The following is a 12,562-nucleotide window of genomic DNA, read 5'->3' on the forward strand; positions in this document are numbered from 1 at the left end:
GAGCTAATAAGCAGCATTTATTCAAACAGCATGCCAGGTGCACGGTGACCTTTAGTGCAATATGATGTGAACGCCATGTGGCTTTTCAGACGCACATGCTCACGTAGTCAGAAAAAGTATTTTAAATGCCTACATGCATCTTAACCATCACCTTTTGTACCCTCTTGCAGGTTCAGATGCATCGTCTACCCATTCAAGCAAAAGCTGACCATCTCCACAGCCACGCTGATAATAGTCATCATCTGGGTTCTGGCCGTATCCATCATGTGTCCCTCTGGCGTGATGCTACAAGTGACCAAGGAGCAAACCATCCGGGTGTTGCTGGGATATGATAACAAAACTATTCCTTTTTATTGGTGCAGAGAGAACTGGCCAAACCAAGACATGAGAAAGATTTACACCACAGTCCTGTTTGCCAACATCTATCTTGCCCCTCTTTCCCTCATTGTGATCATGTACGCCCGGATTGGGATTACGCTTTTCAAAACAGCAGTTCCAACGGGAGGAAAGCCGGGCCACGAGAACCGCCACACGGTGTCCAAGAAAAAGCAACGCGTCATTAAAATGCTTCTCATAGTTGCTTTGCTCTTCATCCTGTCCTGGCTGCCTCTGTGGACTCTCATGATGTTGAGCGACTACGCCAGGCTGACTGAGCAGCAGTACAGGATCATCAACATTTACATCTACCCCTTTGCCCACTGGCTGGCCTTCTTCAACAGCAGCGTCAACCCCATCATCTACGGTTTCTTCAATGAGAATTTCCGCAGAGGCTTTCAAACCGTGTTCAAGTTCAGCCTGTGCACAGCCGACGGCCAGCGGAGGAAAACCTACTCGCACAGGCTGCAGGGAAACTCTGTCCTCCCTGCGAATAATGCACAGACCTGCCTGGAACCCATCTCTCTCAACAGCTTGGAAAAGAACACGTCCAGGCGAATCAACCATGTCACAGAGCAGGATTTGGTCATGGAGGACCTGGAAAAGGCATCTTGCAGTAGTGGGGGTGTGACTGCAGTGTCTATTTGAGGACGCACACACACACTTTGTTGTAGGTGGTGAGGAAAGATATTTGAATCTTAAATCATGCTGTGCTGTGCCTAAGAAAACCACGAGGCTCCCTTAAATAGATTTTACAAGCGGATGGTGAGCTGGAAAATGTCCAAGATTTCAATACAATACAAGATTTCAAGGCAAGAAAATAAATAAAAATAATAAATACACATCTTTAAGTGACTAGTTTTAAGGGGAACACAGCCTTTGGTTGTAATCTTATCACTTCAGATGCACACCATGTGACACACGTGCAAGGGCAGGACTTAATATTCCTGCTGTCCGTTGCAGAATGGTCAATTAGACTTGTCAATATTGCTTTGATAACAGGCTGCTGCACACTTGACATACAGATGGTGTCAAATTAAAGGGGAAAAAAGAGCAGCCAACAACACCATGTAAGATTTCAGGTCCAAAACTGTGACGGAGGGATGAGCGCCATCCTTTCAAAATGCATTTCTAGTCTTTTAATGATTCATAACTTTTTAAGGAGCCCCTGTCAAACTTGAAGAAACTGCCCTGATCACGACAGAAACGTTTCATTATAGGAGACAAAAACAGACGTACAAATCTGATAAATGTCCCCGAAAGCATAAAAGAGCCCCCAGATCCCTTCACAGTAATGCTCAAGTGTCCCTTTAATCTTTAATCTGCACCATATAAAATTTCTGTGTATAAATGTATAAAGATGCATCAAACATGACAGCATGACACTTGCAGAGAAGATTTCAAGATATGTCTTTGTAATGTGGCAAACTACACGAACAAAAATTCTCCCAACATCTGTCTCGTATTATTCACTGCTGCTGCTGCTGCTGCTGAAACCTTCGGCAACTTTCAGATCACGAGGAGAAATCCCACGTTGTGTGGTTTGTGTCGCCTAATGTTTGAACTGCTTTATTAAGTCAAACAACATACACAAGATATAAAAGTCAAAGGGCTCAAATGAGGAATAAAGGAGTTGAGAAAAGAAGTGGAGGTTGATGTAGCAACTATTAGCAAGTATTAGTCATCACGATCTTTTATATTCACAGATGCATTAATACATGAGAACAGTTCTTTTTTAAAGCGAGGCATGTTTTTATGCTCTGCTATCACAGCCACAGCATGTCACACTCACTTCAGAGATCAACTAACAAGTAATTTCAGTAAATATGAAATCTTTTTCTATGATTTTTATGCCATTAATCTAGAGGCTTACAACAAGCTGTTTTGTAACCCAGTTTGTAGCTGCTCCTATAAAAATGGTGCAGAAAGGTGACATCTTTACACTAAGAAAGGCAAGTTTGTGTGAATCAACTCAAAGGAGGAGAAGTAGTAGACTGTAAAGCAGGAGCAATCAGCCTTTTTAAATAGCCTCAGAGGTGATTGCTGACTGGAGTCAGGTGGCAAACGAGGCTAATCAAAAGCAGCTGTGTCCTGGGGAGAGAGGAGAGTGAGAGAGACAGAGGGGGTAGGAGTGGCAATCAACCTGTCCAGGGTAGCCTCCGCTATGACAGTCGGATAAGCAGCTAAGAGAATGGATGGCCTTCTTTGAAACAGAGTAACTCCAAAACCACAAAGACAGAAAAAACCCTGTTTGTGCAAAAGTGATAATTAAAGGTTGTAAAACTTAAAAAAGGAAGGTTTCCACTTGATTTTGATTAAAGTCCAGCAGCAGAGCAAACACACCAGTAGTTAGGAGAGTTTGCTGCGAGTTCTGATATTCACCAAGATTTTTCTCAGAGACACTGGAGATGGGCAAAGAGGCTTAGGTTTGAGAGCCCTGCTATAGAGATTGAATTAAAAATGATAAACATGTACTTTGCTTATGATAACTAAAATAAGGTCACATAATAAATGTGCTAATGATCTGTTGACATTAAAACATTAGAATCATTTTTTGTGAAGATGTTGCTTTGAACTGAAGACAGTTTGTGTCTTTTTATTGACAGAAAGACATTAAGCAGGAAAGATGATACTTGCCAACAGATATTCTGCAGGTGACACATTTACTGGGTTTTTTTATTCGGGCATAAAGCCCTATAGATGGCAAAGAGATGAAAGCTATGATTATCCATTTACAAAATTTTCATTCAGGATTTTACCCTGAAATCTGCTCTGTAAACACCCACACGTCAACGTGCAATTATGCACATTATTTATACAGAAACCTTCAATGAGCCCTTTATGAATGTGCCGTGTAAACACATCAAATCTTTTCCTGTCATTTTATTTTATTTTTTAAAATCTCTCTGAACCCTGTTGTGCTGTCGTCACACTGTAAATATGATCCAATGAATGACTTCAGTCGCTTTTTGTACTAAATGTCCTTTTTCAAGCAATTTTGAAAATATTCATAGAAAAGATTATAAATCACAGAAAAAGTAAAGCTGTAATCAACAAAAACATCATGATTTTACATTATTTACATTATAAACTCTGGCAGCTGTGAGATCTAAACTAGAACAACTTCAAGGGGTACCTCGGTAAATACACAACACATTCAGATTGCCAACACTTTAATGCTTTGGTCTTGTTGACATCTTTATATGTGTCGATTTATACAAAGGTTAAAATTTAACATTGCTTTATGTAGTTTACCCTTTCAGTAAGCAACACATCTCGTGTTTGCATCTCTCTCCTGCTACAAAACCCCTCAAGTAAGCCTGAACAGTGCAGCAAAGGCTAACCAGGCCAGCCATCACTAAATAAAATCACCCAGAAACTCGACTGATTTTAGTCGCTGCTTTTGGCAAAACCACCGCAGGCAAATATTTACTGCAAATAGCATCAGAGCAACTTCATATCAGGCTGTAATGAGTTTGCGTACAGTTGGAGTTTACAATGAGTTGCAGTCAGTGATCCATTTTGGAAACACTGTCAGCGTTCTCTAACGATGAATGCCTGCAGTGAAATGTGCAGGACAGCTGCTTTTAGGGACAAGGCAGTCACCCAAGAAGTCATGAACCCGCTAAGCCCAATCGCTAATATAGCTCAGTGCAGCTGAATCACGTATGCTTGCTGAGACTGCAAGAAAAAAAAAAATTCTACATCCCGAAATGAAAAGAATACCACTACATCCAGGATAAGGCATGTGGTGTCAGTTAAGGTAGGCATTATTTACCTCTCAGATAAACATGTTCACAGTCCAATAATTTCCACGTTTTAGATGCTAATTTCATGCAGATTTCTACTGCTGAGTCTTTACAGCACAGATATACACGCACTGATAAAATGCCATGTAATGTGATAAAGTTTTAAAGTTGAGCTCTACAACCTAAAATTTCTTCATATCACTCCAACCTTTAGCTTTAGTGTGAATATGTCATGTTTTAAAAAAATCAAAACATCAAATTATTGCAAAATCAGCAGAAGCCTTTCAGCACAGCAGGTTGTAGCTCTTTGCCTGCTGTGAGTAAGTGCACAGTGATCACTGCCGTCCCAGAGGGAAATAAATGGATCCGCTAATGCTAAAAAACTCGGACACTTCTCAAAGGCAGGCAAACTTACGCTTGACAAGTTGTCCACATCAACCAGTTCAGTAAACGGATATCCACGTGCACGTAGAAACTAACTGAACTTACAAGAGACAAACACATTTAGCCTGAAAGTGGCTGCTTCCCTGCAGTTGACCGGTGCACGGTCTCAGCATGATGAATGAATGAATGCAAGGCTCAGAGGTGACATCCATCCGACACTTTTTTTGTGTGCACTGGGCACAATGTACTGGACTCGATGTCATCAATTATTGCTATATGAGAGTCATTGTCCCAAAACATTAGGTTTTCAATGATTAGATGAAGACCAAGTCTCTGTCTTGTTTAGAAATATCAAAAACAAACTGCCATCTTTACACTGTTTTATTATGGTGCCAGACATGGTTTCCAGGCATTTTATAACTCCCGCTAACCTTTACACTGCAGTCACACCCTTGGTCTTTGTGGTCATAACGTATTCTGCCATTTAATGTAACTGCTAACAACATAACCGCTGACCTCGACATGTCTGCTGAAGAGGGTGCATGTCTCCCTTTAGACCCTGATTTGACCCCAAACAGCCTGCTCACTTCTTCACTTCATACTGCTACTCAAATTCAACTTTGTGCCATATTGATTATACATGCCGAAAGAATTCATAATTCACTGTAGAGAGAAAAAATGCAGCGTGAATGTGGGCAAAGAAACATATACTCAGTATAGCTGAGTGTTTTTTTTAAGTTAGAGCATTGGGTGCCACTGGTCCTTTAATCAAATCAGTACTTCAAATATGAATTCTCATGAAATAATAATAAAAATTTACATGAGTCTTGAGCCACCACTCATTTCTTCATATTTTGCTGAGGTTGTCCTGATTTATGGACAGCATGAACTGAAATACAGCGTATAAGGCAAGCTTTATTTATTCTTGTTATTTCTTTAAATAGTTCTCCAGGCTCCCGCAAAGACATTCAAAGCTCTTCTCTGAATGTTCCTGCCTTTTATTCCGGTCTCCGTCAAGACGTTCCCAGTCTGCTTTAATATATTGTTCCAGTGTGCGTTTTTCTATCCAGGTATGCTTTTACTGCATAGGCACTGTGTTTGGGATCACTGTCATGCTGAAAAATGTAGCGATTGCTAATCCACGTGCTTTTCAGATGGTGGTTCAATTTTCCGTGCTCGTAATTCATCAATTCTGAGAAGATCTCCAACACCACTGCTTGAAATGCAGCCCCAAACATGACAACGCTCCTAAACCATCACAGTTATACCGTTTAGGTTCATCACGCCATCAGACCTGTTGCCACTGATTTGTGTGTAATTTCTATAACCTTAGCCTTTTCCCACTGTTTCTCTTCAAAAATGGCTTCCTGGCAGCCAACGTGTCCACTGAGACCATTTGTGATGAGACTAGTGAACAGTATATGGATGGAGGGCCAGATGGATCTCAGGTCCTGAAGAAATGCATCTCTTTCTAAGGACCTGACATTAGATATTGTTCAGCTGCTGCAGATATTTCATCCCTCGATTAAAGTGCAGTTTTTACACTTAATACTGACCTATGAGTCATTTAAGTGGCTTAAAAAAACAACAAAAGCATTGCTCTAAAAATAATCAGAGGATTGAAATGAGTGAAAAAGCAGTCAATGTCCAAAGAAAAACTTTGAAAGACCTTCAGAAAGCCTGGAGAAGGTTTGCTTTAAAAGAATGAGAAGAAAATCTGGCTTCTTGGAAGCAAAAACAAAGAACTGAGGAGTGGCTCAAGAGCGCTTAAAATTTAAGTTAAGACTGGGGAATCTGGGCAGTTACGAGATCTAAACTTGGATCCAAAGTGCATGTAGCAAATCCAGCCTCTCTTATCCAAGCAAGCCACAGCATGGATACATCACAGCCACAACAAGGTTGTTTTTTTTTAAATATTAATGCTAATATAAAGAACAAGTTTCGCTACAGCGTCCAAATAACACATTTTATAGCATCATTCCTGGTTCCTGGTTTAACTTCTTACACAAACAAACAAAAATACCTGCAGAAAAATAAACACTGTAAATATTAAATGAACAGAACCAAGATCCAGATGGTGCATTTGATAATTAATACCAAGACATCAGACAATACTCACATATTTTTGTTTTTCAGCTTCAAAGTACTAGTTGTACCATTAGTTAAGCCAAAAATAGATATTGGTTCCACATTTTGGTGCGTTTCTCATTTTGTTATGTAGCCGTTACACTTTTCTCTGATTCAAGCAGTGAGCCGTTTTGATTTTACTGCCAAAGACGTCAACAATAACTTAAACACGACAACACTGCTGAGGTACACAACACTCCAGCAAACACATTTAGCACAAACATGTGTGAAGGTCCAGTTTTGAATGTAATGAATTTGTACTTTTTGGTGCCTGTGGTGAAAAAAAATAATCACATTGCAATGAATTACTGTGAAATACTTTTTGTGATCTCTTGGTACCTTTGTGTAGCTTGCATGTGACTATTTTGTGTAGTAGCATGTGTGTTCTTTTGTGTTTGTGTTCGTAAATATTGTTTATTTAATGGGACACAAATGTGGACTTTTTTTAATAGAATGGAGATTGTAGGTTTTTACTGAAGGCGAGGAAGCGAACGGTGTCCTATTTTAAATTGTGAAGGGCTATTCATCAGATTATCTATTACCTCTGTGATTGTCAGCACAAAATTTAGGCAAGGTTTATAATCAAGTTTCTAATGAAATGTCTTAATGCCTCTAATTCATGCCAATAGTGGTAAAATAACAATTTCTTGACACGTTTGTTATATATTAGGGAGACCAGAAGTTTAATGACCAGATTTAAACAGATGTGCCTCTGAAAAAGCCTGATGACATTAAAACAGACAGACCTGCGACAAATCTTAGACACTTTATTGGGTACACCTGTTCAGCTTATTAACAGAGATTTCTAAGCATCCAGGTGTGCAGACATGTTCGGAGTGACCAACTGAAGGTTGTTGGTGCCAGATGGGCTGGTCTTTTTCAACCCCCCCCCCCTGGAAGCAGAAGGGCTACAGAAACAGAAGACCAGAGCCACTTCTGTCAGCTGAGAACAGGAAACCCAGGCTACAAACTCACCAATATTGACTGACTGAGCCATCCATCTGCTTCTCCGGGGGTAGCAGCCTAAGCAGAGAACCCCAGACCTCTCTCTCCCTGCCCACCTTGTCCGGCGGAACACCAAGGCGTTCCCAGGCCAGCCTTGGGGGGTCTGCCCCAGGGACTCCTCCAGGTGGGACATGTCCAGAACACCTCACCCACGAGGTGCCCAGGAGGCATCCTTATCAGACCTGATCCACCTCACCTGGCTCCTTTCGATGTGGCGGAGCAGCGGCTCTAATCTGAGCCCCTCCCGGATGTCTGAGCTCCTTACACTATCTCTAAGGGAGAGGCCGTCCACCCTTCGGAGGAAGCTCATTTCCACCGCTTGTATCTGCGATCTCGTTCTTTCGTGGCCATAGGTGAGGGTAGGGACGTAGGTCGAATGGTAAATTGAGAGATTTGCTTTTACACTCAGCTCTCTCTTTACCACCATGGACCAGTACAACGCCAGCATCACTGCAGCTGCAGCACCGTCTGTCTCCCGCTCCCTTCTCCCGTCACTCGTGAACAAGACCTCGAGATACTTAAAGTCCTCCACTTGGAGCTTGAACTCATCCCTGACCCAGAGTGGGCACTCCACCCTTTTCCAGCTGAGGACCATGGCCTCAGATTTGGAGGTGCTGATTCTCATTTCCACCGCTTCACACTCGGCCGTGAACCGTTCCAGTGCGAGCTGAAAGCCATCACCCGATGAAGCCAACAGAACCACATCATCTGCGAAAAGCAGAGATGAGATTCTGAGGCCACCGAAGTGAAAGCCTTCTGACACTTGGCTGCACCTTGAGTACAACAGAATTGGTGACAAAGACCAGCCCTGCCAGAGTCCATCACCCATCGGGAAAGAGTCCGACTCGGATTCATAATATTAAGATGGGAAGGATATTTCCTTGGTCCACTTTGGGGCCATTATCGCCAGCTGACCTTTGTTTAAACACCTCATGCCGACCTGTGGCAAAATGAGGTTCAGCCTAGTACTCCAAGGTGTATCTAATAAAGTGGCCTAGTGACATCATTTACAAAAGAAAAAAAAGGGAGGGGGGGGGGGGGCATTTTTGACCTGGTGTGGCACACATGGCAATCTAACCCATGATGACTTATGCACTGCCTTATTGGAGATAATGAATAAGAGAAGCATCTTCTTACGCAGACCAGTCTGAACGTGGTCTCAAACTGGTTGCTAGTGACTTTATGGCAGCCACTTTGTGTTCTCATATGATTTGCTACCTGTGATATGACGTACTTGTAGCTTAATGCTTAGCTATGTAGACTGAGACGAACAGTCTGTGTTGTTGTTGCTGACGAGAAGGATGGTGAGACTTCGTGAGTGCAAAGCATATGCTCTGAATTCATCCCATCCTGAAAGGAACTAGATGTGTCTTCAAGGTCTGTGAACGCTGCTCCACTGTACGACGCACACGCTGTAGTACTATTTATTTATAAAAACAAACACAGGATTACTCTGGTCTATTTTTTGATAGTGTCTTTGAGAAAAGATGCATATTTGTCCAAAATTGTTCATTATTTCTCTTTTAGTCTACAAATTTCTATTCTCCCTTTTTTTCCTCTAATGTCGTCCAGCTGTCTAGTGAGAATTAATGTCTATGTACAGTGATCAAAAATTATCAAGTATGTTAAAATGACTCATTAACATGACCTGAAATCTATAGATGGTCACGACTTATAATTTTTCTTGTAGTTAAATGATTAAAAATGAATTCATTTATGTGACTGCCTTAGAATAATGTGTAAATGGTGTCCAGTGAATATCGGAAAGCAATTTCCCAACTAAGCTCATTCCTGCTTTTTAAGCTAGTCTGGAATAGTGAGTGATTTTGGACAGAATCTCTGTTTAATGCTTTTCTGATTTCTTTTTGTTCTACTTTCAAAAGCTGATACTTGCCTTCCATCTCTGTTTTATATACTCAGTGACCAGAACAATAGAGTCTCTGCTTAGTACCACCTTGAAGCACCACTGGCTCGAGGGGAGTTCAGAGACAATAAGTATTCTGGCTGTGCACAAAAGCAGAAGTACAGTTCAACATTAATATGCTCCCGAGTCTAATGGCAAACTAATTTCCTTGAACATTCCTACAACTATTCTTTGTTTATCTTCTTATAATGACAGGATAAAATGCCCCATTTTCTTAATTTATTATGTGCCTCTGATGTTTTGCTGCTTTTTGCAAAAATTCTGCAGGGCATGACTCAAGCTAATCATTTCCATGATTAGATGAACCAAAGCTGTGCCAAGTGAAAGCCCTCCATCTCCAGCGCTCATTCCACATTGACAGAAAACACCTTCCTTCACAGACCGGTAGTTTCATTGTTCTGATCACTGAGTGTATATTCCCTTAAGGACCCTAATTGTGTTAGTGTTGAATCAGTGGGGAAAAGTGGTGGTTGTGTGTACAGGGAGTGCAGAATTATTAGGCAAGTTGTATTTTTGAGGAATAATGTTATTATTGAACAACAACCATGTTCTCAATGAACCCAAAAAACTCATTAATATCAAAGCTGAATGTTTTTGGAAGTAGTTTTTAGTTTGTTTTTAGTTTTAGCTATTTTAGGGGGATATCTGTGTGTGCAGGTGACTATTACTGTGCATAATTATTAGGCAACTTAACAAAAAACAAATATATACCCATTTCAATTATTTATTTTTACCAGTGAAACCAATATAACATCTCCACATTCACAAATATACATTTCTGACATTCAAAAACAAAACAAAAACAAATCAGCGACCAACAGCACCGCCTACAACTGCAAAGCTCTCCAGCGAGTAGTGCGGTGCTCTGAACGGATAATTGGAGGTGAGCTTCCCTCCCTCCAAGACATCTACAGGAAGCGGTGCCTGAGGAAAGCGGGGAGGATCATCAAGGACTCCAGTCACCCCAGCCATAAACTGTTCAGACTGCTTCCATCAGGAAGGAGGTTCTGCAGCATCCGGTCCCGTACCAGCAGACTGAGAGACAGCTTCTTCCATCAGGCCATCAGACTGCTGAACACGTCATAGACACCTCAGCTTCACTACTGGAACATTATGCACTCCACACTGTATATAAATGCCACTTGTTTTGCACATATTCAACTCTGTATATTTTATATATTTTATTATTTTATTTTATTTTTTTACTATTTAATTTGTAAAAATGTGTATACACACACACACACACACACACACACACACACACACACACACACACACACACACACACACACACACACACACGTAGGAAAATATTTAGTATACACATCCAGAAATGCATACACTATTATATATTGTACATATATTTATTAGTTTCAGGTTGGCCATTCTTGTATTTTGCTCGTTTGTGTTGTTGTGTTTGCACATCTCTGTTGCTTGTGGGGCTCGCACACAAGAATTTCACTCGCATGTGCTGTGCCAGTGTGCCTGCACATGTGATGTGACAATAAAAAGTGATTTGATTTGATTTGATATAGCCACCTTTCTTTGCAAGGACACTCAAAAGCCTGCCATCCATGGATTCTGTCAGTGTTTTGATCTGTTCACCATCAACATTGCGTGCAGCAGCAACCACAGCCTCCCAGACACTGTTCAGAGAGGTGTACTGTTTTCTCTCCTTGTAAATCTCACATTTGATGATGGACCACAGGTTCTCAATGGGGTTCAGATCAGGTGAACAAGGAGGCCATGTCATTAGTTTTTCTTCTTTTATACCCTTTCTTGCCAGCCACGCTGTGGAGTACTTGGACGCGTGTGATGGAGCATTGTCCTGCATGAAAATCATGTTTTTCTTGAAGGATGCAGACTTCTTCCTGCACCACTGCTTGAAGAAGGTGTCTTCCAGAAACTGGCAGTAGGACTGGGAGTTGAGCTTGACTCCATCCTCAACCCGAAAAGGCCCCACAAGCTCATCTTTGATGATACCAGCCCAAACCAGTACTCCACCTCCACCTTGCTGGCGTCTGAGTGGGACTGGAGCTCTCTGCCCTTTACCAATCCAGCCACGGGCCCATCCATCTGGCCCATCAAGACTCACTCTCATTTCATCAGTCCATAAAACCTTAGAAAAACCAGTCTTGAGATATTTCTTGGCCCAGTCTTGACGTTTCAGCTTGTGTGTCTTGTTCAGTGGTGGTCGTCTTTCAGCCTTTCTTACCTTGGCCATGTCTCTGAGTATTGCACACCTTGTGCTTTTGGGCACTCCAGTGATGTTGCAGCTCTGAAATATGGCCAAACTGGTGGCAAGTGGCATCTTGGCAGCTGCACGCTTGACTTTTCTCAGTTCATGGACAGTTATTTTGCGCCTTGGTCTTTCCACACGCTTCTTGCGACCCTGTTGACTATTTTGAATGAAACGCTTGATTGTTCGATGATCACGCTTCAGAAGCTTTGCAATTTTGAGACTGCTGCATCCCTCTGCAAGATATCTCACTATTTTTGACTTTTCTGAGCCTGTCAAGTCCTTCTTTTCACCCATTTTGCTAAAGGAAAGGACGTTGCCTAATAATTATGCACACCTGATATAGGGTGTTGATGTCATTAGACCACACCCCTTCTCATTACAGAGATGCACATCAACTAATATGCTTAATTGGTAGTAGGCTTTCGAGCCTATACAGCTTGGAGTAAGACAACATGCATGAAGAGGATGATGTGGACAAAATACTCATTTGCCTAATAATTCTGCACTCCCTGTATGCTTTTTTTTTTTCTGTCCTGCTTTTTTCTTTTCTGTCTTTTTTTCCTCTTTAAATCAAGGGATATTTCAACATGCCCAGACCGTGTGAGGGTGTATCTGTGTTTTTGTGAGCAACAAAACATCCAAATGGTCATGAATAAAGATAATATTGTACAAACGTCTCGTGCAAATCTGTTGCCAGCTGCACATACAGAAATTCCCATTATCATTATCCAGCCGGAACCTCAGACTGGAAGAAAT

At 41.5% G+C, this 12,562-nt stretch overlaps 1 protein-coding gene across 2 annotated transcripts in view; it reads left to right on the plus strand.

Moving 5' to 3' along the window:
- npffr2a (neuropeptide FF receptor 2a) overlaps window positions 1-8,656 on the plus strand; it is a 38,698-nt gene extending 30,042 nt beyond the window's left edge. For both annotated transcript variants that reach the window (XM_085295587.1, XM_085295588.1), the window contains exon 4: window positions 171-8,656. In XM_085295587.1, the coding sequence (XP_085151713.1) occupies window positions 171-1,023 (853 nt within the window). In that variant the 3' untranslated portion in view covers window positions 1,024-8,656. The remainder of the gene's footprint in view (window positions 1-170) is intronic.
- The last annotated feature ends 3,906 nt before the right edge of the window (window positions 8,657-12,562 follow it).

Source organism: Mchenga conophoros, linkage group LG12 (genome assembly GCF_057382185.1).
Source record: "Mchenga conophoros isolate Kocher_MC1m ecotype Shallow Benthic linkage group LG12, M_conophoros_male_GT1.1, whole genome shotgun sequence".
In the NCBI taxonomy this organism is placed as follows: domain Eukaryota; kingdom Metazoa; phylum Chordata; class Actinopteri; order Cichliformes; family Cichlidae; genus Mchenga; species Mchenga conophoros.